A 27,715-nucleotide genomic window follows, 5' to 3' on the forward strand; every position below is an offset into this window, starting at 1 on the left:
GATGCCCTAAGAACATGACCATTGCAATTCCAACAATAACAGAAATAAAAGACCTAAATATGTGTGAAGGAAGAATACTTGGAAGTAGATTTTTTTAAAGGACATTGAAAATGTCCTTAAGATAGTCACTTTTTTAATGTAAATAGAATATTCTGGCAAAGAAAGGAAGTACTGCTTTGCAGAAGTGACATTTCCAGGCTACACCTTCCCTTGGCTAGGGACTATATGGATGACCTCCATTTTGGAGTATCTATATCTAGTAATAACATACCCTTACATTATCTCCACAGCATTAACCCATTCAAGGTAGGGGGAGGAGGGGTTGCAGATAAGAAGAAAGACACTACTGTCCTTTTTACAGATGAGTAAACCAAGGTTCACCAAGAGTCTATATTTCACATTGGAGTAGACACTGGGCCTTCTATGGTACCTCTGGTTTTTTTTCTATGTATTTCTCCACCCCTCCAAGCCCTTCTCCTGGATCAAGGAACTTACTATGTACATGATGTCATTTAATTCTCAGAACACTATGAAGAATGTAGTACACTCCCATTTAGCTATCAGATTCAAAGACCCTAAATAACAGAATTAAGCACACCAAGCCAGAAAGCAGCAAAGGCAGGATTTGATCTCCAGTCTTCTTGGTTCCACAGTCTTTGTCTTTTCTGTACCACGTTACACTGTAAGGTCCGACTCTTAGCCACCAGGTCCAAGAGCTCTGGGCATCTGAACACTCCTCCTTGATGATGGAATTTCTGGGGGATATCGGTGTAAGTGGAGTTCAGTAAAGCAAGGAAGAGGGAGGATGTGTGCCTCTTCTGCTCCTTTCCAAAATGTTACAGGAGAGGCATTGTTAAGAACATACCATCTGGGGGGTGACTAGATGGCCCAGTCGGTTAACATCTGACTCTTGATTTCGGCTCAGGTCATGATGTCAGGGTTGTGGAATGAAGCCCTGCATCAGGCTCCATGCCCAGTGCTGAGGGCCCACCCTGCTTCAGATTTTCTCTCTCGCCTCCCTTTCTGTTCCTTCCTGCCCCCCACCTCTCTCTCCCTCTCTAAAAAAAAGAACATAACATCTGGTGTCAACCATTCTCAAATAAAAATTTCTCAGAAAAAGAACATAACATCTGCTCATAACTTGCATCATTTTATCATGGTCTTTGGATTCTTGGCACTAAAGCACACATGTGCCATTTGCTAATTTTATTTTCTTCTTAAATCAGAAGAGAACCCACTCCACTATGCCCCATAAAGCTTTTTGGGAATAAGGGTCCATAAGTACTAACAAATGCTGGGTGAAGTGGGAGCTGCCCAGGCCAGGGGGTTAGACACATGGCCATGGGTTAGACACATGACTGGGGGTTAGACACATGGCCAAGGGGTCAGAAACATGGCCAGGGGTTAGACACATGGCCAAGGGGTTAGAAACATGGCCAGGGGTTAGACACATGGCCAAGGGGCTAGAAACTTGGCCAGGGGTTAGACATACAGCCATCATAAAGGACAATCTACCTTCACCAGGTTCAGGACCCAGATAAAGAGAAGACAGGCAGAAAAAGTAGCATCCAGAATCTCACCTACCAGAATTTTATAGGCTCCAAATTTAGAGTTCTCAGAAGAAGTTAGAACTGTGTCCTTGAACAAGGCAAAACATGTACAGACACAGCAGGGCAAAATAATTTCGGAACACAAAATAGACAAAAGAGGGCAGTTAGTTGCTCAGCACTTTAAAGAGAACGGCACTTTCACCTCTTACTTTGGAAGTCCATGCAAAGACCTACTTCATGCACTGGGTAAACGTGAATGACAGAAATACTTTAGAGTATCATGAATTAAGTCAATTGACAGGTAAAGAAAATGATTAACAATGTAACATTTCCATTTCAAAATACCATACTGTAGTCAAATGCAATGCTGCCTACCCCCAATTTACTTACTACAAGTTTCTGGCTCATGAAAATTAATATGAGATAATAAGATACAGTTGGTATTCATTTACATAGCCAAATATTCTCCTGCCTTATAGTTTGTTTTTTTTTTTAAGATTTTATCTATTTATAAGCAGAACCTGTTGATTCTTTTCAAAGTTTTTTTTTTAAGATTTTATTTATTTATAATCTTCTGCCTTATAGATTTACCTATGCTTGTGGGGCTTAAAGACTCAGTGACTAATGCCCAAAAGTAATTATTTCCCAGTAGTTAAAGGTTCATATTTAAATGAATACTCATAGGAAAAAAAATGTGACCCAGAGTCCAAATCTCTAGGCTGTCGGGTTACAAAAAACTGGTGGTTGGAGTGGATAAAGGAAGTAAGAGCCACACTAATGATCAGTACTGGTTGCCTTAGTGCCAAAGATCTTTATTTTATTTTATTAGTATTTTTTTTAAGCAGGCTCCACAGCCAGCATGTAGCCCAACGTAGGGCTTGAACTTAAAGCCCTGAGATCAAGACCTGAGCTGGAAAAAAGACTCAGGTGCTTCACTGACTGAGCCACCTAGGTGCCCCAAGACCTTTACTGTGAAACAAGCAAGACTTGTTAGATATATGGAGACCACGTAGTTTCCTAAAAGTAATAAAATATGTCCTCTGAAAAGCATCAGGAATACCACTCAATACTCCCTTAAATAACACACACAACTCAAGAAAGGAAAACACAAGACACACCATAAGAGACTCTTAAGCATAGGAAAGAAACTGAGGGTTGCTGGGGGAATGGGGGAACTGGGTGATGGACATTCAGGAGGGCATGAGATGTGATGAGCACTGGGTATTATACGAGAATGATGAATCACAGACCTATATCTCTGAAACCAATAATATATCATATATTAATTAAATGAATTTAAATTTTAAAAAATGTTTAAAGTGGTTCTTCAAAAAAAAAAAAAAAGAGTGAAACCTGAGTCTAAAGTCAGTTGCCTTGAGACTGGACCTCATATCTGCTATTAATTTTAAAAACAAGCCCCGAATCTTCTTTTCCCAAAATTTCATCTTTTCTCAATTTCATCTTGAATATCTACCATCTCCCTTTCCCTCCTCCTGGTCTCCCCAGCCTCCTGCCTCACTTCGTGAAGCTACAAGTACCTGTAAGCAAATGACTTTGTCCCCAGGCTGAGCAGAACTATCTGGAGAGTAGTCCCCATCCTGTCTAGATTGCTGCCTTCCACGAGTCTTCCCCACAGCCACGGGGTTGACTGCTTCCAGGTGCGATGGGTTAGGCAGCATGGTCACATGGAGGGGATGGTGCGCGCCAAAATCTAGATCAACCGAGGAGGTCAAGTGAGACAGGACATCTCCAGTGGCTGAAACATTTTCTGGAAATTCACTTAAGCCTCTCATTTTACGGAACATCAGCTGTTATGAAAAAATAGACAAGAAAAAATGTCTTTTATCACAATGGAGACCAGAGAAGAGGTGATTAGTTTAAATCATACAATTGAAAAAACTTTACACTGATGCTTGTCTAACTGTGATCACCATGCATTAAAAAAGAAAGGCACAAACTTCTAACTGCTCAAATGCCCAGAATTATTTGGAGATCTTCACCATCACATGAAATACCAACACTCTGAGAAGAATCTAACATGACTATTAGACATGTAGATAGTAAAGTACTAAACTGTTAGTTATCTCTGCCTTGCAATATGCAAAATAATTTTTCTTAAATACACCTGTTAGAATATATTCTCCGAAAGAATTTTTTATGAATCTTGTTAAAGGTAGACAGGAAAGGGCACCTGGGTGGCTCAGTCGGTTAAGCATCTGCCTTCGGCTTAGGTCACGATCCCAGAGTCCTGGGATGGAGCCCCATGTCAGGCTCCCTGCTCAAATGGAGAGCCTGCTTCTCCCTCTGTCTCTGCTCCTCCCCACCATTCATGCTCTTCTCTCTCTCTCTCTCTCTCTCTCAATTAAATACATAAAATCTTTTTAAAAAGGGGGGGTAGACAGGAAAATGATAGAACAGAACTTAATCCCATTTAGACACAGGATGGCATCCATGATTAGCTCAAGTCATGCCTAAAAAGTTCGACTGTCTAATTCTCAAAGGACTTCACTTCATTTTCCCAGTCTACCTCGAGATAAACATTACTACCCACTTGAAAAATGCACAAGCAAGAGAAATTTACTAATTTAAAGGTCTTTAGCTAGTAAGTAAGAAAAATCAGCTCTCAAACCAAGGTAGTTACCAAAAACAGCACGTTGTCCTCATTTACCCAAATGGTTTGAATGACCCCAAAGCTTCTTACTGATCAATGGATAAACAGGAGCACACATTCTTACACAGTATGGGTATATCCATGTTTCTCACAAATATGATCATTTGTAATTCAGCACTTTTCAGATGTGTTTTTGTCTGTGATGCTTTAAGAACACAATTTCTCATTTAGGGATTTCTGCCTGTGTTTCAGCACATGCCTCCATCTGTCAATCACTTTTTTTTTTTTAAGATTTTATTTATTTATTTGACAGAGATCACAAGTAGGCAGGGAGGCAGGCAGGGAGAGAGAGGGGGAAGCAGGCTCCCTGCTGAGCAGAGAGCCTGAGTGGGGCTTGATCCCAGGACCCTGAGATCATGACCTGAGCTGAAGGCAGAGGCTTTAACCCACTGAGCCACCGAGGCGCCCCTGTCAATCACTTTATTTTGTTTAGTCTGCTTTTTCGAAAGTATTTGTCTTTTAAGAGCTGACTATCAATCTCTTAGCATCAGAAAAACTGAGGTATGAGTAGTAGTGGTAAAGCTTAGCCCCCAGACATACCGTCATGTGTACCTTCTAGTGGTTTAAGGGTAATGCATCCTTCCATAGGCTCTATTCACTCCATTAACTCTCACAGTCCCTTTAACACTTACAATTACTTTTAATCTCCTGACCAAGGTCAGTAGTGAGGTTTATCCACACACAGCAGCCACGATCTGGTTAAATTGCAAGTCACCCTGATGTTCTCGGACCTAAAATCTACAGCCCTAACTCTCCAGTCTTTTGAGAGACTAACAGAGCCGCTGAGTTGGACAGAACAGGAACACCAAGATCCAATTACCTATAAAACCTCTCAGGTGGTGGTCTCCAAGGATAACAATGTGTTATTAGTTTTATAGAGGCTGTTCAGTATAAATTCTGCACATCAGGGGAAAGTAAAATGGACTTCTTGGAAGGTAAAATTATAAGCAATCACACAGATCTTAATGTTTGGATAATTTCTATTACATTAGGAAAGCATGCTTCAAAGAACAGAAATTATCTATTCATGTCATCCTTGAGAAAACAAACTAACCTTTACCTTCCCTGAGAAAGAATCCATGTAAGAAGACAAAGAAAACCAACTCAAATACCAGATCTATCCATCAACTCATTAAGCTATCCCCTGGGCCAATGGCGCAGAGCTTTACTGGGTTTCTAAGGAATGATTATTGTCGGCTCTATTCTGTTGCAATCAGTTGTGCACCACAGAAAGTATCTTACCTCCGGAGGGAACTGCAGAAGGCCTGTTAATAAATTAAGCCTCCCTCTGTGGGGCATGCCAATAATCACATCCGTGATCCCACTGTAGGCTGCCATTTTCAGCAACTCGTGGAAAAAGCCCATCATGCTCTCCGCTCCTTCGCCCCCATACCGCTTCACTGTGGCAAACTTGGTGGCCAAAAAGTGGTCAAACTCCTGTGGAATATCACGTCAAACACATTTGTTGTGGGAAGAGAGCCAGCTACTCAGGTCCAAGTCAGACACGTTTCTGTGTGTTGTGGGGAGACCCTACGCTAGTTTAAGAAGGCGCAGCAGTGCCCCTTCATGACATACTCTGGAGACAGATGAGACTAGCTCAGGGCATGGCAGGAACGCCTGGCCAAGGACACCAGGCAGCAGTGGGAAGGCAGAGAAAATAATACGAGTGGTAGAATAACTTAGCCCCAGAGGAAGCCTCTTAGAATGTATTCTTCCGGGAAAAAGAAGAAGAAAAAAAAAAAGAATGTGTTCTGAAGCAAGGGCTGGGCCTTTCATTCTGCCCCTCCTAGCCCCTGAGCGTTAGTAGAGGCCTCTACAGTACTCTTCCCTCAAGGCTGCAAACCACCCAACTATCCAAATTACTGGGAACAGTTTTCTTGTCCTCTTGATATGCCAGAGCCTGATCCAAGCCCTGACAGATTCAATTTCATTAATTTGTACCAAGAGCTTTCGTGCATAGCTTTCTTTGATTGCTTGAGGTAATACGGAGAGAAGAGCGTAAGGATTTTGCAGTCTTTTAGAGAGTGAATAGGCAAATATATAAAAAGTATTTTGACTCTGAGGAGAACCAACAGCTCTGGTGTTTGGCAATCTAGCTTTTTCTACTTAGAATAAAGTAGCACATGTTATACTGTCTGTTGTGTTGAGACAATGGGATTAATGGGGTAAATAAATGCTTTAATTCCCTTTCTTCAATATTTATGCATCTTTGTAGGAAATGAGCCATGCTATTCCATTGATATTCACTGGCACTTTTATACCTGGGATTCTAGCATTAGTTTTGACAGATGTTTTCGCTCTTCTGTGCTAAAGGACTCTTTCTTCAGTTCCTCAAACCGCTTGGCAAACCAGTCTTTCTCCTCCTGGCTCTGAAGTTGGGAGGTTTCAATAGAAATTTGCCCACAGTAGATTTGGTTGAGATAGGCCAGTACTTCCTCAAGAGAGGCCTCCTCCTTCCCCATGTTTAATAATCCTACAAAATGGAATCAAAGGGATCATTTTAAAAAGCAATCAACCACGTAATTACAGAACATACAAAATATTTCAGTTCAGAGTATTTTGTTCGGATAACTCAGATCATCATCAATGGCTATCTAGATTTTTCTAAAGGCAAAACTAAAACGATGACCAAAGGCTATGAAGTAGTCATACTAGGAGAGGGAATATAAACCTCTGCTTTATGCTAAATTTTGATTGTATAACTCCAAACTAAAAATTGAAACCTGACATTCATCTGCTTTATAGCTACAAATCAATGTCCTACCTTTATCTAAAATATCTTCCCAAATGTTCAAGTCTTATTAATACCTATAAAGTAGTATCTACCATTGAGCAGCTGGTCTTAATGTGAATTAATATTGATAGCAAGGCAATATTTTCAGGTCAAGGGAAATCTACCCAACTCTCAGTCAAAAAAAAGGGAAGGTTTGTAATATATCAATAGCTCAGCACAAATCAATTATCCATCATTTGCCTGAACCTACAACTTGAGTTTAACAAACCAACACTTACTTTTTTATTGCTTATGGTTTCTTACAATAAACTTTGATACCGACTGATCATTCAACTTACAGAAATTGCTTTGTGTTCCTTAGCTTCTCTGCTTCACATTTTAACCTATAAAATGGGAGCAGTCAAAGCACGTCAGCGGGGAATTTTTAAGATTAAATGAGATAGGAAATAACACAATGTCCACTGATGAGATAAACCAAATGTGATGCAGCCTTTGGATGGAGTATTATTTAGCCACATAAAGGAATGAAGTACTATGTTACAACATGGATGAAACTTGGAAACATTATGCTACAGGGAAAAAAGCCAGACACAAAAGGCCTCATAGTGTGACTTTATTTATACAAAATGTCAAGAATAGGCAAGTCTATAGAAATAGAAAGTAGAGTAGTGGTTGCCAGGGGCTGGGGAGAGGGCAAAATGGGGAGTAACTGCTAACTAGGCACAAAATTTCTTTTTGGGGTGATAAAAATGTTCTGGAACTATCTTGATGGTTGCACAACATTGTGGATGTACCAAGTGTTGTTGAATTGTATACTTTTAAATGGGTCAAGTGATGGGGCACTCGGTTTGCTCAGTGGGTAGAGCATGACTCTTGATCTAGGGGTTGTAAATTTGAGTCCCACGTTGACTGTAGAAATTACTCAAAATAAAATTTTTTAAAATGGTTAAAGTGGCAAAAGTTATGTGTACCTTACCCCAATAAAAATTTTTTAAAAACTCGGGACGCCTGGGTGGCTCAGTTGGTTAAGCAGCTGCCTTCGGCTCAGGTCATGATCCCGGCGTCCTGGGATCGAGTCCCACATCGGGCTCCTTGCTCAGCAGGGAGCCTGCTTCTCCCTCTGCCTCTGCCTGCCATTCTGTCTGCCTGTGCTCACTCTCTCCCCCTCTCTCTCTGATAAATAAATAAAAATCTTTAAAAAAAAAAAAAAAAAAAATTTTTTAAAACTAAAATCATTAAATGTGATAATGCAGAAAAGCATGCAGCTTAAAAAATGGCTTTGGGGGGACGCCTGGGTGGCTCAGTTGGTTAGGCAGCTGCCTTCGGCTCAGGTCATGATCCCAGCGTCCTGGGATCGAGTCCCGCATCGGGCTCCTTGCTCCGCAGGGAGCCTGCTTCTCCCTCTGACTCTGCCTTCCACTCTATCTGCCTGTGCTCGCTCTCGCTCGCTCTCTCTCTGACAAATAAATAAAAAATAAAATCTTAAAAAAAAAAAATGGCTTTGGGTTTCTCTCATTTTCTGCTCTTCTTATTAACTACATGTATTTCAAATATGCAGACCCATGTCTCTAAAAGAAGAGATATAAAAATATGTGGCTATAGATAAGCATAGATTCATCCATCTGATGAGCGAGTTTGGAGAACCTACTATATACCAGAAGCCATATTGGCACTGAGTGTTCAAACATGGCTGAGAAATGGTCTTTTTCAGGGAGCCTGGCTAGCTTAAGCAGGAGAACATGCAACTCTTGATCTCAAGGGTGTGGGTTCAAGCCCCACAGTGGGCCTGGAGCTTACTTAAGGAGGGGGAAAAAGGTTTTTTCCCTAAATGAAATTTAAGCCTTATAGAGAAAAATTTATAAACAAGTAATGATAACACTATGTCATATCAACAAGTGGTTTTTCCTAGTAACAAGACTGTACCTTCTGTTAAGTAACTTCATATTTCTGGTTACTGCTGAATGGAGGGCTCAAGAATATTTTTTAGGGAGCTTTGTTCTGAAGTCAAATAAGGTTTTTTACCAGTTTTGGTAATTGTGCTATTGTTGAGAGTTGCCCACAGTACTATGAGAGCACAGGTGATGGAATACTGAACACTACCTTGGCAAGCTCTGGGCAGGTCTGCCTCACAGAGCAGGCAGTGCTTACTGAATGCTTAAAAATGAACAGGAATGTCCTAGGTTGATGAGGTAGAGACCTACGGGAACTCCATGCAAAGTCATGGACATATGAGTAGACACAGTATCAGGGATCTGTTAGAAGACTCAGCAAGAATAAGACACTAAAACAGTTAGCTTTTCCACTCCTGAAGGGCCATTTATATTATGATAGGAGCATGGATTTTGTCTCAGAGACCCCCCAACTGAGAATTACCTAGCTGAGTCTAGTCAAATTCTAGAACTATATGGTAATGAAATTGTTGTGCCCTAAAAGTCACTACATTTTGGAGTGGTTTATTACCAGAACATTACTAACTGAAGCATAGACCAGAATTTGACATTGGCCAAGATTAACTTTAAAAAAATGACACGAGAGTGTGCTACTCTCATTCTCAGGGTTGGGAGTTCGAGCCCCACATTGGGTGTAGAGATAACTTAAAAATAAAATCCTTAAAAATAATAGATAAAGCAATGACATGGATGGAACTAGAGGGTATTATATTAAGCAAAATAAGTCAATCAGAGAAAGACAATTATCATATGATCTCCCTGATATGTGGAATTTGAGAAACAAGGCAGAGGATCATGGGGGAAGAGAGGAAAAACTGAAATGGGACAAAACCAGAGAGGGAGACAAACCGTAAGAGACTTTTTTTTTCTCCTAAAGATCTTATTTATTTGACAGACAGAGACCACAAGTAGGCAGACAGCCAGGCAGAGAGAGAGAGAGGAGGAAGCAGGCTCCCCGCAGAGCAGAGAGCCCGATGCGGGACTCGATCCCAGGACCCTGAGACCATGACCCGAGCCGAAGGCAGGGGCCCAACCCACTGAGCCACCCAGGCGCCCAAACCGTAAGAGACTTTTAATCTCGGGAAACAAACTGAAGGTTGCTGGAGTGGTGGGGGTGGGAGGGATGGGGTGGGTAAGTGATAGACACTGGGGAGGGTATGTGCTATGGTAAGTGCTATATAGTGTGTAAGAATGATGAATCACAGACCTGTGCCCTGAAACAAACAATATATCATATATTAATAAATATATATCTAATAATAATAAAAATATAAATATAAAATATAAAATAAAATAAAAATATGACATGACATGAGCCCAGGATCCTGACGGGTTATGCATTCCCAACTGGGCAAGGAAAAAGGCCAGAAAAAGTTCAGGCTACAGAAATGGAAGGTGACGTGGGTTGTCACCTCACCTCTGCCATTTTTTCACTACTGGCTACTTAAGTTCTCTGAGTGTCTCTTTTCCTAACCATAAAGTAAAGACGGCAGTAACTTCTTTAGAGAGGATGAGAATTAACTGACATAATGGATATAAAGTGTCTGGCACATAATGGGAGTCTGACATTTTTTTATTATTATTTCAGGGCTTGCAATTTTTTATTCATTTTTAAAGTAATTTGTTTTCTTTTCTGGAAAGAGCACTGACCATAAGATCTGTTTTCTTACCAAAGTTTTAAGTATACAATATAGTATTGTTAACTATAGGCCCTGTGTTGTATAGAAGATCTCCAGAACTTATTATTTTTCATAACTGAAATTTTATACCTTTTAACCCACACCTTCCCTTTTCCATCTCTCCCCAAACCCTGGGAACCATCATTCTACTAGGAGTCTATTTTATTTCGTTATTTTCCTTAAATATTGGAAGGCTTCATGAATTTGCATGCTCTCCTTGTGCAGGGACCCAGCTAATCCTCTCTGTATCATTACAATTTATTTATTTATTTATTTATTTTAAGATTTTATTTATTTATTTGACAGAGAGAAATCACAAGTAGATGGAGAGGCAGGCAGAGAGAGAGAGGGAAGCAGGCTCCCTGGCGAGCAGAGAGCCCGATGCGGGACTCGATCCCAGGACCCTGAGATCATGACCCGAGCTGAAGGCAGCGGCTTAACCCACTGAGCCACCCAGGCGCCCTGTATCATTACAATTTAAATATCTGCTGCTGAAGCTAGCACGAGTTTGACTATTTTAGATTCCTCATATAGTGGGTTCATGTAGTATCTATCCTTCAATGATTTATTTTATTCCACTTAGTATAATCCCCTCAAGGTTCATCAATGTTGTCACAAATGGCAGGATTTCCTTCTTTTTAAGGAGGAATAATATTCCATTTTGTGCATATACTGCACTATTTTTTTTTTTTAAGCTGGCTCTACACCCAACGTGGGGCTTGAACTCACATCTCCAAGAGAAGAGTTGTATGCTCTGCCACCTGAGCCAGCCAGGTGCTCCTCCAATGCATTTCTTTATTCATTCAGCCACTGATGGACATTTCGGTGGTTTCCATATTTTGGCTATTCTAATAATGCCACAATAAACATGAGAATACAGATAACTCTTCAAGATCCTGATTTCAAGTCCTCTGGATAAACACTCAGAAGTGGGATTATCGAATCATAGGGTAACTCTACTTTTAGTTTTTCAAGGAACCTTTACATTGTTTTCCACAGTAGCTGTTCCTACCTGCATTCCCACCAACAGTACCCAAGAGTTTCCTTTTCTCCACATCCTTAAGAACACTTATTATTGTGTGTCTTTATTAAATAGCCATTCTAATAAGCGTGAGCTGATACTATCTCATTGTGGTTTTGATTTGCATTTCCCTAATGACGACTGATGCTGAATACCTTCCCATCTACCTGTTGGCTACTTATATGTCTTCTTTGGTGAGTATGTTTTTAAACTCAGAGGAAATGGGCCCAATGGAAAGACTATTCTAGAACCTCCAGAGAGGTTCTCATAGACAGGGCTTGAACATGCTCCTCACTGTCGACTGGAAGCCGCAGCTCCAGGGGGCATGTGTATTCTCCAAGAACCAAGAAAGGAGCCCTCCCACCTGTTGGCAGTGAGTTGACACATGGACGTCTAGTGTCAATGGGCTTTACCTGTGGTATTAAAAGGTCCCTGAAGGGTCTGTACAAGAGCTTGGATCTCAGGCACATTCTCCTGCAAGGCTTGTCCACTGAAGAGAGGGTTGATTTTGGCAGCTTTATGACCATGTTCACAGTATACTGTCACCAATCTGGCAAGACCATGATCAACTGATTCAAGGGGGAAAGAAAACAGTACAAACAATTTAGGAAATCCCCACAAAAAAAAAAAAAAAAAAAAAAAAAAATCAGTTTTTTTCAAAGAAGTCCTTGCTGGCTTAGACTTTTTTTTTTTTTTTAAAGATTTTATTTGTTTATTTGACAGAAATCACAAGCAGGCAGAGAGGCAGGCAGAGAGAGAGGAGGGGAACAGCCCCCCCCACCCCGCTGAGCAGAGAGCCCGATGTGGGGCTCCCAGGACCCTGGGATCATGACCTGAGCCGAAGGCAGAGGCCCAACCCACTGAGCCACCCAGGCACCCCTGGCTTAGACTTTTTAAACGTGTTGCTCCTACCACTATATCTCAGGATTAAAGACTACAGAATCCAGGAAAACACACTTATCTCCTTAAATTTATCTCGTGTGTGCTCGCTTCGGCAGCACATATACTTAAATTTATCTCGTGAGTGCTAAAGCCACTAGTGGAAAAGAGAGAGAACTGAGTGCACATATGTACAAATAACTATGCCTGTCTATAGATCGTAAAAGGAAACACCCCATATTGAAAAGAATTGTTAAAATGCTGAAATTCTGGATAATTACAATTCTTTTACTTATTATTTGAGATTTTTAAGTATTTGGCATACGGTGCCCAGGTGGCTTAGTCATTAAGTGTCTGCCTTCAGCTTAGGTCATGATTCTGGGGGATCCTGGGATCGAGCCCCACATCAGGCTCCCTGCTCAGTGGGAAGCCTGCTTCTCCCTCTCCCACGCCCCCTGCTTGTATTCCCTCTTGCTTTTTTCTCTGTCAAATAAATAAATAAAAATCTTTAAAAATTTTTTTGACATAAAAAGGGACACCTGGGTGGCTCAGTCAGTTAAGCATCTGCCTTCAGCTCAGTCAGTGATCTCAGGGTCCTGGGATGAGTACAGCATCAGGCTCTCTGCTCGGTGGAGAACCTGCTTCTTCCTCTCCCGCCACCTGCCATTCCCCCTGCTTGTGCACTCATACTCTCTCACTCTCTCTCTTGTTCTCTCTCTGGCAAATAAATAAACAAAATCTTTAAAACTATGTATTTGAGGGGCGCCTGGGTGGCTCAGTGGGTTAAGCCACTGCCTTCGGCTCAGGTCATGATCTCAGGTCCTGTGATCGAGTCCCGCATCGGGCTCTCTGCTCAGCAGGGAGCCTGCTTCCCTCTCTCTCTCTCTGCCTGCCTCTCCATCTATTTGTGATTTCTCTCTGTCAAATAAATAAATAAAAAATCTTTAAAACTATGTATTTGACATTTAAAAAAAGAAATGGAACTACAAATACATTTCTTTCTCTATTTCTAAAAGGCTCTTGGTACAGTTATTTCATAGTTATTTCATAGACTCATGAACTCTTACTAGATCTAGAAAAAGATCTTTAAAATTATTCTTTCACTCACATAATTTAAAAAAAAAAAACCCTTTATAAAGCCCTAAATGAGTGGTTCCTTAGTCTCTGCTTGGAAGAGAGGCATTCTCTCTCAATGAATTCAATTGGTGATTTTCTATTGAGCCAAAAACTGCTTTTCTTCCCCTTTTCCACCTAAAAGTTCTTCCCAAATTTGAAGAAAAAAAAAAATCCTACATGCCCACACTCAGTTCACCTTCAGTTCATCAAGGCAGCCTTACAAACTGAGCGCAAATCCCTAAAGATGAGCAGATCTACTCTTAAGGGCACACATTTTCTGAGCATTTTTTTCAGTTTGTGTTTTTCTTCTTAGAACCCAGAGAAAATTGTTAGCATATTTTGAAACATATTTTGAAACATCTAGTGACTATTTCATGAACCTTTATTGTCATGTAGTGAGCTACACATGTTGCTTGGGTTTGTAGTCAGAGAACTGCAAAATGTACCTCCTGCTATAGGCTCACAGGAAAGAACAGAGATGAAATGAACATGTAAAAGACATGTTTGCACTAAAACAACAGTTAGGAGGTTCCATATTATGTCTAATAAATTAGTAAAGGAATTAAACAATCCCAGAAATGAATTGATTTCAGTCTGGAGGGTAGCCACATGAATTGCTGTAGGGCTCTACCCTGAACCCTACTGAAGTTCTCAATTGATGTTACAACGTAGGAAACCTTCAGATCCATGGCTAAAATCCAGATAGACCATGTCTAAAGCATTGTTCCCATTGGCCACGCCTTAAAAACACATTCTTGAGGCACCTCGGTAGCTCTGTGCATTAAGCCTCTGCCTTCAGCTCAGGTCATGATCTCAAGGTTCTGGGATCGAGACCCACCTCGGGCTCTCTGCTCAGCAGGGAGCTTCCCCCTCTCTCTCTGCCTGCCTCTCTGCCTACTTGTGATCTCTGTCAAATAAATAAATAAAATCTTAAAAAAAAAAAATTCTTCCTTCCTGCCCGAAGAAAACAAAACAAAACACAACACAACAAAAAAGCCCACATTCTTCCCTGGGCTTCTGTGGCATTGCAAGATCCCAGCTTTCCTCCCTGCTCACCGGCTACTCAACCTCAGTCATTTTGGGGGAGCTCCTTCTTTGCCCATCTCTATAATATTAGTGCTCTGCAAGTCTGCTCTGAGCAGGGTGATCTCCTGCACTTTCTGCAGCTTCTAGTAATGTACAAAAAACTACATCTCTATCGGGACAAGTCCAGTAGTAAATCAGTAGCCACGTTGAAAACATTCTCTTAGCGAACCTAGGTCACCTGCCGGAGGTCAATGCTCCGATTTCTAACTGCTCGCCAGGCTTTTCATGCTACTCTACAGCTGGGGTGTGGTGTTGGCACAAGAACATGCAGACACTGCGTTTCTGGCAGAGCCAAAGAGATCCCCTCCCCTCCGCACCTCTACACTTATCCTACATCCACCCCCAGAATCTGTTTTCTCTCAAACCCTCCTACCATTGTTCTGGTTTCTTCTGGGGACCCAATCCCGTATCCTTTCCCTCTGCCTCCCAGATCTTTCCATTGTGACCTCTGGAATTCTGCTCCATGATTAACAAACCTCTCTGCATTCTTACCCTCTTCTTTAAACATTCCTTATACCCCTGTCCTAACTGGAACCTGCTTCCCCCCCACCAGAGGACAGGGGGAGGTGAAGTTACTCATCCCACATCCACCCCTCAGGTATTGAAGGTGGGAGTCAAAGCCTCCTTGTGCCTCAAGGACAATCCCCTATCCTTATTACATTCCCGAACTGTTAGGGTTCTAACTCTGCAAACCCCCAGTCCTTTGAGGGACACGCCATAGTATTTTCAACTAATCTCCATTTGCTAATAGCCATTACAAAACAATGTTATAGGAGAAGCTTAAGGGAAAAGTGTCAGTACATGTAGATAAAAAAGACTATAAACTATATATAGCATGAGCCTGCTCTTCATTAAAATGTGTACAGTACATAATGCATATTTCAGCATGTAGTCTATAGTCTATATAGCATAATATTAGTATCAATATATTTCACATATATGTATGTGTGTATACATATTTCATATATGTCAAGGAAATGGACCAAAAATTTAGGGATTATCCTATATTAAAATTCCTGATTTTTGGTTTTTCCTTATCATATTTGCTGAGTTTTCCACAATGAACATGTATAGAGCTCTTTAAATTGTACCCATTTAACTGACTTATTGCCTCTTGTACTCTGAAAGCTTTTTTTTTAAGGCTTTATTTATTTATTTTGACAGAGACAGAGAGAGAGAGAGAGAGCACAAGCAGGGGAGAGCAGCAGGCAGAGAGAGAAGAAGTAGGTTCTCCGCTGAGCAGGGAGCTGGATGTGGGGCTTGATCCCAGAACCCTGAGACCATAACCAGAGCTGAAGGCAGACACTTAACTGACCAAGCCAGCCAGGCGCCCCTGAAAGCTTTTGATAAGGAGGTTTTCTCCAGCGCGCCTGGCACACCTGTCCCCACCCATGTACTTCATGCTTGTACAAATTGGTTCTATTTGTTCCTATGGCTGTTGCTTTGGGCAAAAGTAAAATATTAGAGGGGAAATCATAAAAATCTAGACAGACATTGTATTCAGATTACTTCCATAAGTGCTCTTAATTTTAAAGATTTGCAAATATAAAAACAAAAATAAACATACTTGTTAAAATACTTAAAACATCTCTCCTTTCTTTATCATACTCCTTGCATTAATAACCTTTTTTGAAATTAACTTACATGAAATTAACAGGTTCTAGCTTCAAATGCACTGGATAAAACTGTTTCACCTGTATTATTTTTGTAGCAAATGAGAGCATGGCAACTGAATACATATATTTCTCATAAAAATAACTTCCTAGCACTGTACAAATAAACCAAGAGATTACTGTAAAAGAAATAAATGTCTTTATGTTAGGCAAAGAACTTAGTCCTCAGGATATCTATAGAAGTTCAGAAGAATGTAATTTGATGTTTAAATCCTCAAGAAGCCAGAGAGAAGAGGGAAAACAAGAGCACATATACACAACACCTCTTCAAAACGAAAGGGAAGATATTGAAGGCAGGTTTCTGGCTCAAGAGACTGGCACACAGTAGATGCTCAAAAAACATTTGTTATGAACTGAATGAAGTCCTAAGAGTCAGCATATCATAAAAGTCACAGAACCCTTGTGATAGAAGTTTTCCGGAGCTCTCAACCTAGAACTGCTGTGGATCCTTATTCCTTACTTCGAGGCCCTCTTTTCTGAGAACTGCATCCCCCCATTTCAGGAAGTGGGTTCCTGAGGCCAAGTCTACCTCATGCCCTTCTGTCTCCCTCCCAATTAACAGATTCCCGGGACACCATAGTTGGGTGGGTCCGATTTAATCTTTCCAGGATTTATGATTTGGGATTGGAAGATACGGGTGGTTCACTAGGCCTGTTTGTGCAAACAACATGGTTTATGCTGAATACTTGTTTTCCTTCTGGAAGTCTGGAATCTGAGCACATGCAGAGGATGCTTACATGAACATCTGCCAATAAAAACCCCGGGTGCCGAGTTTCTGATTGACTTCCAGGTTAGCTACGTCACACGTCTATTACTGTGTGGTCAAAGAGGTGTGCATTCTGCATCACCCCTCATGGGGGAGAGAGCATCAGAAAGCCTACACAAAGGCGCCTCCAGAAATGCCTTGTCCTGTGCTTTTTCCCATTATGATCCCACTGTGTATCCTTATTACATCACTGTGATAAACTGAGCCGAGAGTAGAACTATTAGGCTGAATGCCCTAAGTCTTTCTGGTGAATCTCTAAATGTGGGCGTGGTCTCAAGGACACCCAACACGCAATATGGGTGGCAAAGGAGCGAGTACACTAACAGGTGTGCCTTGTAGGCCCACCCACAGCCTTTGCCAATTATCCCAAAGTTAGTTCTGGTCTTCTTCCTCCCCGCCCCCAACAGAGTCTTGGTTACTACACATACCCTTTGGTTCTGGGAGATACCCTTGTATCTTTCAAATAAAGTCCCCTCTTTGGGTTAGATAGCCACAACTGGTTTCTGTTGATTGGGACCAAAAGAACCTAACAGGGGTGTGAAAAAAAGAATAATGACAGGGATATCTACATCAATGACTTTATTCTCCCCCATAAGCAAGCACAGTGGGGGCGCTAAAGAGTTTGATTTTCAGGAAGAAAGGGTTCATATTAACCATCATGAAGTACACAGGCAGATAAACTAAACTTAGTCCTTAACCTTAAAGTCAGTAGAGTTCTTTCTCATCATCTGGTCATAAATAGCCTCCCCCAAAATATCTAGATCAGATCCAATAATCTTCTTCCACTCAAGGCAGCATATGCTTATAGCAAGTGGGAACGTTGGATAAAATGACTGAAGACTCCAAGAAAGAGAATTTCGTAACTGGAGTCCCTCTGAACCCCAGGAAAATGCGATGGCTGCCTCCCAGCTTCAGCTCAGGAACGTTGTAGATAACCACATTAAAACCACAAGTACCAGAATATTGTATTCTCTACAGCAAACTCTGACTGGTCTGCAACTGAGTTCATTTTATACCATCCTCTCTCGTTCCATCTCAAACACAATATGTTTATTAGATAAATTTATTTTGCCATATATTTCGTTCTTAAAAAAAAAATAAAAAAACAGATTAAACAAAAAACCCTTGTTCTGGTCCTTCCTGTTTTTCTCCCAATCCTTTCCTAAAGTAAGGGTCACTGACTGATAGTAAATGGTAGTAAAAAATAACTTTAAAAAAAATGATTTTATTTATTTATTTGATAGAGAGTGTACACACATGTACATACAGGGGTGTGCACATGTGCACACAGGTAGGGAGAGGGGTAGAGGAGGAAGAGAAGGAGACTCCTTGCCTACCAGGGAAGTCTGATATGGGGCTTAATCCCAGGACCCTGGGTTCATGACCTGAGGTGAAGGCAGATGCTTACCCGACTGAGCCACACAGGCATCCCAAGAATTAACTTTTGCTACACATCGTGTTCAGTGTTTCACACACAGCATCTTACCTAACTCTTACAACCCTGAAATAGGTATCCTTAGCTGCAGAAGAGTAAACTGAGGCTCAAAGAGGTTAAGTGACTTGCAGAATGTCACACAAAAAGTAGAATTCGAACCCAAGCATATTTGACTTCTACCCAGTCTTTTATCCATTATACTACAACAAAAAGTGAAAAGGGAAGTCCAGAGCCTACAGCGAGAGGGATGAGAGAACTGGACATCATTGAGACATTAAAAAAAAAAAAAAAGTAAAAGAGCTAATGCCATTAGCCTTTTTTGGTCTGCATTTCTTACTCCAGAATTATGGAGAATTTTAAAACTCTCTAATGCAATAAGATTTTCTTCAACTGCTTTTCCCATAACTCCAGTAAAGGCTCCCATTATTTCTCATATGCAACATACTCACAACCTCACTCCAACTATTAAAGCTCAATGCCAAAGTCAGTAACCACTCAAATGCTGTTTGGAATCCTAAGGCTCCCATCTTCTGCTTGTTCCTAAATTCCTCCATTTTTTGTAATCCAAACCTTCCATCATTAAATTTATACTCATGAATCAGCACTCTTCCATTTTCAACTGGGATTGTTGTTCAATAAATTCAAGCTTACCCAAACTGAGGTTTACAGAGGTTAAAGTACAAGCTGTTACTAAGAGCCAGATACAAAGAACACTCACCACAGGTCAAATTTTAACTCGTGAAACCACTGCCATCTAAGAGGTTACTAGAAGCAAATTCAATACCTCCTTAAAGCCTCCATGTAATAGAAGTCTTAGCAAATGATGCAGTCATCCTACGCAGGCACGGATTTTCAGCCAGGATAAATATTTGAAGAAAGAAGGCTGATGACAGAAGGGCAAAGAGGAAAAAGGAGGCGCCCTAACTTTGATCATACCTCCTCCCATTTCACTACGTCACCTTTGACTTCAGGAGGGCCTTTCCCTTTGATTAAGTCTGTCAACACCAAAAAGTTGTGTACATGATCCACTAACTCAATCCTTCCTCTCAACCAAGATGGTACCTTTTAAGACAACTGGCAGGCATTAAGCACTCCTGTTCTAATTCATAGAACTGACCATGAGCACACACTTAAATGGAACTTAAGAAAAAACACAGCAAGTCTTCATTGTGCTCATCAGTCAAAAAGAAATTATTACTTTTTCTAAAACATAGTAATATCATCTATTACCCAATGTATACAGTGCTTCCTTTCTTGATACTTGGTGTGATGGGGGTACATGCAAAATTCAAATGCACTAAATATTACAAATAAATTCCATTTCTCTATAGGATTTTATCATTTAATAAGTATTCAGTGAACTGTGGAGCTGAGATAAGGTAAGATAAGGTCTTCACCAGGCAGGATCTTACAATGTGAGAGGATGGTCCCTACACAAATACACACAGTCATAAAATGTTCCGCAGAGTTCAAGAGGTCCCATACTGAGAGCTGAAGGAGCTCAGATTAGGACAGGCTGGAGTTGTATAGACAGATGTCACAGAGGAGATGTGAATGGAGATGGTAAGAAGTGGAAAGGCATACAGGATAAGAGCTAGAACATGGGGAAATTCATGTTGGAGAAAGGTAAGAAAGAAGGGAGAAGGGCACTGAGTATCTAGCAAAAGAATCTGTATTTTACTCTGAGAGGCAAAGTAGAGCCTTTGGACATCTGAGTTAAGAAAATGACTTGGGTGCCTGCGTGGCTCAGTCATGAGCCTACCTTCGACTCGGATCATGACCCCAGGGTCCTGGGGTCAAGCCCTGCATGGGGCTCCCCGCTCAATGGGAAGCCTGCTTCTCCTTCTCCCACTCCCCCTGCTGTGTTCCCTCTCTCATTGTGTCTCTCTCTAACAAATAAATAAATAAAGCCCTTTTAAAAAAAGAAAAGAAAATGACTCAATGAAACCAACGTTTCAGAAAGATTGGACTAAGCCAGACAGGAACTAGGCTATACATTTTAATACCAGTGAGGCCTACCAGTTTTATCTTTTTGAAGTCATGCATCTCTTTGAGAATTCAATGAAAGCTACAGGCTCTTTGCCTAAAAATAGACACACACAGAGTCATGCAAAGTCTACAGACCCTCTGAAACTTTTTCGTAGAGATCCACGGGCCTTGGATAAGATGACCTGAATTAACTATTTTTGTGCAGCAGATGAGAATTAAAGGCCTGGACTAGGATCCCAATAGTGAAAATAGAAAGAAGGCAAGGCTTTAGGAAACACAGTGCTCAAAATCTGATATTAAGTATGAGCTGAAAAAGTTGAAATTGGGTTGCTTGCCCTGGATTTTTACAATTCGTGTGTAGCAGAGACTCCCACGACTCCCGACATCCATTTTCCCTTCTCTTTCATAGTAATACATAATCGAACATACAGCTTCCCAGAGCAAAGATATATGTCCCGGCCTCCAAGGCAGCCAGCTGGCCACGTAACTAAGTTCTGACAAGTGAGAAGGTAGGAGCAGTGATGGTTGCACCTTCTGGGTCTTGTCCTTAAAGGGAGAGGTGTTCCCTTTCCCTTCCCCCTTTCCTCCACCCTGCTGGCCAGACTGTGGATGCAATGGTTACCCATCCTGGACCAGAGTGGAGAGCAGTACCCACAGGATGATGAAGAAACAACACAGAAGGAGCCTAAATCCCCTAGGGCTTTGCAGAGCAGAACTGTCATACCAGCTCGGACCTCGACTCATCTTACTTAAATCACTGTTATTCCATGGGGTGCCTGGGTGGCTCAGTGGATTAAGCCGCTGCCTTCGGCTCAGGTCATGATCTCAGTGTCCTGGGATCGAGCCCCGCATCGGGCTCTCTGCTCAGCAGGGAGCCTGCTTCCCCCTCTGTCTCTGCCTGCCTCTCTGCCTACTTGTGATCTCTCTCTCTCTGTCAAAAAAAAAAAAAAAAAAAAAAAAAAATCACTGTTATTCCAGGTCTCTGACACAGCCCCTGAACTTACCCTATCTAATATACAATCTGGTACCCAAGGTGGGTTGCTATCATAACAGAGCCCAAAATACACATGACATTGGCTTAGCAGTCTGGCAGTAGGTGCCAAGGACTAGATCTTTCAGACTAGAAAGCTAATGGGCACTGTGCTATGCTGCCTGAAAAAACACGTGGAAAACTGTCACCTGTGATATCCTGCAGGCAGACTTATGTCCACAGGGCTGTAGCTTAGTAGTGTGTGATCACTGTTTCTTTTCACTTTCAGGAAAGCCCTGGGAGAAAGATGAGGTCGAGCGGGATCAAACAAGAAGAGATGGAGGGAAATTCAGCTCTGCTAATGGGAGGACTCTATACCTGGAAGGCAGATCCTGGCAAGTTTGGAGAATTAGAAGCACTCAGAAAAGGTGGTTCAGGGTGGGGCAAGAGAAGTGGGGGCACCTGAGTGGCTCAGTCAGTTAACCGAGGGTCTGCCTTTGGTTCAGGCCACGATCCTGGGGTCTTTGGATGGAGCCCCATGTGGGGCTCCCTGCTAAGTGGGAAGTCTGCCTCTCCCTCGGCTCCTCCTCCCACCCCCCCAACCCCTTGTTCTCTCTCTCTCTCTCTCTCAAATAAACAAATAAAAATCTTAAAAACAAAACAAAACAAAAAACCAGAAAGAAAGGAAAGTGAAGAAAAGGTGTTTCAGAAGAGGCTGCCTTAGCAGGAGGTAAAAAACAGACAAACCCTCCATCAAGTACCTTCTAGAAAGCATTTACTATGAGACAGTGGGAGCCAGCTAAGCCTACAAGGTCCAATAAAGGGTGTTGCTTTCCGCTACTATTTTTAGATGGTCTCAAGGTAAGCACCATTAAGTTTAGGGAGCTAAGTAGGTAGGGCACAGAAGCAGTAAATAAAAAACCAGAGGTTTCAAGCTTAAAAAATAGATCTAGATAAGATCTTTGACTGAAGGCAATTTGCTCATGGAATGACCACAGGCAAAAAGACTGCAGACCTATGACTGTTCTAAAAGAACTGTACTGTTGGGTACCTGAGTGGCTTATGAGCAACTGGCTCTTGATCCCTGCTCAGGTCATGATCTCAGGGTCCTGGGAGGAAATCCTGCATAGGCTCCTCCTCTCCCTCTGACCACCCCCCCCTCACATAAACAAATGAACTTTAAAAAAAGAAAGAAAGAAGGAAAGAAAAAGAAAGAAAGAAAGAAAGAAAGAAAGAAAGAAAGAAAGAAAGAAAGAAAACTGTACTGCCAACAAATTCCGATTCTGGTCATAAAAAACACCTGTAATTGATGACCCACTAAAGCAATTCTCAGGCTCCTAACCTTACCAAAATAAAGTAGGCTGTGTGGGGCGCCTGGGTGGCTCGGTGGGTTAAGCTACTGCCTTCGGCTCAGGTCATGATCTCAGGGTCCTGGGATCCAGTCCCCCCGCATCGGGCTCTTTGCTCAGCAGGGAGCCTGCTTCCTCCTCTCTCTCTCTGCCTGCCTCTCTGCCTATTTGATCTCTCTCTGATCTCTCTCTGTCAAATAAATAAATAAAATCTTAAAAAAAAAAAAAAAAAGTAGGCTGTGGAAGGTCTGCAGCCCCCAAGGAGGGCACACCCCCGCCGCCCATGTCGGAGACTTCCACAGAAGACAACGGGTGAAAGAGAGAAGGTGAAGCCAGGGGAATGTAGGGAACTTACTACACAGCCACATCCGAGAGCTTTTATCATTCCTCTCCCAACAGGATTTGATAACTGGTTTGAATAGGGCCCTTTGTTGTTCCTCATTCTTTCCTTTTCCAGATGAGAGTTTTCTTTGTATACTGGATGTGTCAGTATGGGGTGTGTGGCAGTTCATAAAACTCCAGAGCAGAAGCCACCATCAGCCCGGACAGGGAGGGCTGTACATTCTCTGGAGATAAGGGACTTTGAGATGGATTCAAGGACGGAACAGAGGGGAAAGGAGGTGGACACATTCTTTGTATGGGAAGAAAAGCTTGGGAGTGCAGTGATTACTAAGTATTTTTCAATATTTTCTCCACAGAATTTTTAGTTGGTACTTGGCCAACCTGAATAAAAATTATGCTTTCCAGGAACGCCTGGGTGGCTCAGTCGGTTAAGTGCCTGTGTTCTCGAAGGTCATGATCCCATGGTTCTAGGACTGAGTCCTGCATGGGTTATCCTGCTCAGCAGGGAACCTGATTTTCCCTCTACCTGCTGCTCCCGTGCTTGCCTGCTTGTGATGTTTTGTTTTGTTTTGTTTTTCCTCTCTCTCTCTGACAAATAAATTAAATCTAAAAACAACAACAAAATCGGGAAGAAGAAAAAAAAAGGATGCCTCAGAGGCTCAGTCAGTTAAGCATCTGCCTTTGGCTCAGATCATGATCCCAGGATCCTGGGATCAAGTCCCACTTCAGACTCCTTGCTCAGTGGAGAGCCTGTTTCTCCCTCTGCCTGTTCTACCTACTGCTCCCCTTAGTTGTGCTCACTCTCGCTCTCTCTGTCTCTGACAAATAAATTTTTTTTTAAAAACTGTGCTTTCCAAAAAAAATTACGCTTTTCAGTCTCCTTTGCAGATACATGCTGACCAAGTTCTGGCCAGAGAGATGCTACTCCAAGTGACAGACCCAACTCTCCCCGGCCTTTCTCATACCCAGCCTAGGAGGAGATAGTGATCTACAAACCGAGTCACTGCAAAATAATAGAGTAAGTTCTAAAACACAGAGAAGAAAAGCCTGTCAAAGATCTGCGTGCAATGGTAAGTTTGAAGAAAGTTACAGGGTGGCCTACTTGCCTTTCAGTTTTCAGAAATTCAAAGTAGTTAAAACATAAGAAGAATGAAATTATTGCCCTTAGCAACAAAATTCCTTAAGCTAGATCTTGTAACTGTGCAACAATTGTTTCCAGGCACTGATTTCATTCTTGCCTCCCAATACCACAAGAGGCCACCCTTGGCCTGCAGTTCTAACTCAATACCGACCTTTCAAAGGTCACCAAGCACCTCAAAGCACAGCAAATTCATGGGGGGGGGGGCAATTTGGTTATGAGGAGGGAGGGAAGGGATTGTATATAAAAATCAACCCCAGAGATATTTTTCAAACACCAGCCCAAAGCTCCCAAGATAATTTGGGTAGTCTTCTAGTTAAAAACCACTGGCCCATGGGGCACCTGGGTGGCTCAGTCGGTTAAGCATTTGCCTTCAGCTCAGGTCATGATCCCAGGATCCTGGGATTGAGCCCCACATTGGGCTCCCTGCTCAGCAGGAGCCTGCTTCTCCCTCTCCTCCCTGCTTTTGCTCTCTCTTGCTATCTCTGTCACTATCTGCCTGTCTCTCTCAAATAAATAAATAAAAATAAAATCTCAAAACAAAATAAACACTGGCCCAGGTTTTTCCAAGGCAAGTTTTCAGTTGTCAGGCTGTTATTAAGAATCGAACAAAGGGGTGCCTGGCTGGCTCAGTCCATGAGGCATGCAACTTTTAATCATGGGGTTGTAGGTTCGAGCTCTACGTTGCATGTGGAGATTACTTAAAAGTAAAATGCTAAAAAAAAAAAAAAAAAAAGGAAAAAAAAATCAGATAGAGACCCAATTATGAGAGAAAATCTTTAACAAGATCACAGTAATTGTGCACAGAGCACACACTAATATGATTTTAAATGAAGAAGAGATTGTAAAACATGTCCTACACATACATCCTTTGAGACTATAACAGTATTTGGCCATAGTTGGTTGTGGACCTTCTGCTAGAGAATCACCTGGGATGCCTGATTAAAAAATCTGTATTTTTGAACCAGATCTCAGACCACTGAGTTAGAACCCTGGGGTGGGAGGATACTTGGGAACTGGCTTTTTATTTATTTATTTATTTATTTATTTATTTGAGAGCGAGCAAGTGAGCATGCCAGGGTAAGGGTAGAGGAAGTGGGACAGAAGCAGACTCTTTGCTGAACTTGGAGTTCCATGCAGGACTCCATCTCATGACCCTGAGTTCCTGACCTAAGTCAAAATCAAGAGTCAGATGCCAACTGACTGACCCACCCAGGCTCCGCAGGAACTGGCCTTTTAAAAATCAATTCAAAGTGATTTGAATACACATACACATTCGAGAATAACTGACATATAAACTTCTTAACATTTGGGCACCTGGGTGGCTCAGTTGGTTGGGTGTCTGCCTTCGGCTCAGGTCATGATCCCAGATTCCCGGGATCAAGTCCCACCTCGGGCTCTCTCCTTCACGTAAAGCCTGCTTCTCCCTCTCCCCCTGCCTGCTGTTCTACCTGCTTGTGCTCTCTCTCTGTCAAATAAGTAAATAAATCTTTTTTTTTTAATTTTTAAAAAATAAAATTCTTGCCATTTGATTTGCAAAGTGAAATAAGACAACAGTCTTACCCTCAAGGGATTAACAATCTAGTTGGCCAAATGCTTTCCCTGAAGAAATCTCACTGCATCCAAGAGACAGAAATCAGGTTCACTATAAATGTCCTCTGAGGTCAAGAGCAAAATATCAAGGTTCCAATGTAAACATAAGATTCAAAGTTTAGGTACTTATATGATGAAGAGGATCTTCATTGTTAACCTGATAAGTGGACTGAAGATGCCAAATGATCTTCCTCAAATAATCAGTCTGTATTCATCTTCTACTCTGTGAGGATTAAATATAGACAACTTTGGGACACCTGGGTGGCTCACTCATGAGCTCATGGGTCATGGAGGCCCGGGTGACGGGTCACACTCAGGAGGAGATTGCTAGAAGATTTCTCTCCCTCAGCTCCTCCCCTCACTCACCTCCGCCAGTGGTGTTCTCTCTCTCTCTCCAATAAATCAATATATTAAAAAAAATAAAACAGACAATTTTTCAGCATAAACTAAATACTCAAAATAGGTCTCTTGCACATGAGCATGCAAAGATAGGTCTCGAGAACCGTTATTCACATCTCCTAATTCACTAAAACCACCAGCAACATACTTCTAAATTCAAAAAGGAGTTTAAAACTCTGAAATTAAAATAAGAGGCTACTTAGGTCAGGGAGACAGAAAACGAATACCATGCTGTGGTCCAGATCACCAACTAACTTGACCTCTTCAACCCTAGCTATACAGTTGTGATCCCCACACATTCTGCTCACACGAGCCTTAGAGATGGCTCTGGAAATGTCTCCTTGAGTAAACTCGAGCAGCTGGGAGATCTTGGAACTCTTCTATTCCTGCAACCCCGCCTTCGAAAAGAGCTAAGTTTCTAGAAGTTTACATCCAAGGAACAGAAAGGCCAAGACCTCACAAAACCAGTCAGAACACGAACTCTGGTAAGATCACCCAAGCGTGGATCCAATTACGAGACCTCAATCTCAAGATTCCCCAGCTAGGAGGCTGGACAATGACCCTGACACCACCACCCACGCCTGCCTTCCTTGGCCTCCTCACCTCCCCTTACTCCCCACCCGCCCGAGCACACTTTGCAGACCCCAGAAGCCCGACCTCGCCCGCAACAGCACCCCACATCAGGCCTGTCGGGGAGGCCCCCTTTTTCCCCTGCATCTACGATCCCGGCCCTATCCCAGACCTGGAGGGCGCGCCAGGCCGCCCCGGGGCTCCCGGCTCTCGGGCTTCCTCGGCCGGTAGCCATAGACGCCCTTCTCCGTCTGGTAACCACGCCGGAGGAGGAGCGGAGGGGCTCGGCAGAAGCTTCGTCTTGCTGCTGCCACAGTGGCCGTGGCCATGTCCCGCCCGGACCCCTGAGTCGCAAGACGAGGGGCAGCAGCCGCCGGGAGAACCAAGGGTCGCCCCTGGGCCTCCTGGAACCCGTGCAGTGGCCCAGCGGGAAGCGGGAGGCGGGAGCCCCACCCCGAGACAACGCCCCCGCGCCTGATTGGCCAGGGGCCGGCCCCTGGCAGCCAATCCAGGTCAGCAGCCGGCGGGGCGGAGCCTCGCCCGGGGATGCGGGGGGACTCCTGAGGTCCTGGAGGCTGAGCGAAGCAGGCTGTGCGGAGCCCAGCGTCATCTGCTTTCCCGTACAAAACTCGTCATCTCTGTATGTTCTAAGGACTCCCGCCGAGAGGAGTCACCCACCGCCCCTCTGCTGGAAGCCCCAGACAGCAACCGTACAGACACGAAATAGGTTTCGATACCGAAGGGGAAAGTCAGCTACAGGATGCAAAAAAAAAAAAAAAAAAAAAAAGTAGTGGGATGGGGACCAA

The 27,715-nt window shown here is 42.5% G+C and overlaps 1 protein-coding gene and 1 non-coding gene across 5 annotated transcripts in view; both read right to left on the bottom strand.

Annotated features, from left to right (window-relative positions):
* The window catches only part of DHTKD1 (dehydrogenase E1 and transketolase domain containing 1), a 62,441-nt gene extending 35,081 nt beyond the window's left edge, over positions 1-27,360 (bottom strand). For 2 of the 4 annotated variants that reach the window (XR_009356543.1, XM_059184144.1), the window contains exons 1-5: positions 27,082-27,359; positions 12,018-12,173; positions 6,483-6,694; positions 5,464-5,658; positions 3,089-3,358 (exon numbers count right to left, since the gene is read on the bottom strand). Coding sequence is in view for 3 of the 4 variants with exons in the window: in XM_059184144.1 (XP_059040127.1) it covers positions 3,089-3,358; positions 5,464-5,658; positions 6,483-6,694; positions 12,018-12,173; positions 27,082-27,238 (990 nt within the window). In the remaining variant the exon portion in view is untranslated. Of the gene's footprint in view, positions 1-3,088; positions 3,359-5,463; positions 5,659-6,482; positions 6,695-12,017; positions 12,174-27,081 lie in introns of all 4 variants that reach the window. The other 2 variants (XM_059184146.1, XM_059184145.1) reach the window with 2 other exon arrangements.
* Positions 10,764-10,867, bottom strand: LOC131840044 (U6 spliceosomal RNA). Its single transcript, XR_009357159.1, has one exon. It is a non-coding gene; the product is annotated as a U6 spliceosomal RNA (small nuclear RNA).
* Positions 27,361-27,715: the final 355 nt, after the last annotated feature.

This window comes from Mustela lutreola, chromosome 8 (genome assembly GCF_030435805.1).
Source record: "Mustela lutreola isolate mMusLut2 chromosome 8, mMusLut2.pri, whole genome shotgun sequence".
NCBI classification, from domain to species: Eukaryota; Metazoa; Chordata; class Mammalia; order Carnivora; family Mustelidae; genus Mustela; species Mustela lutreola.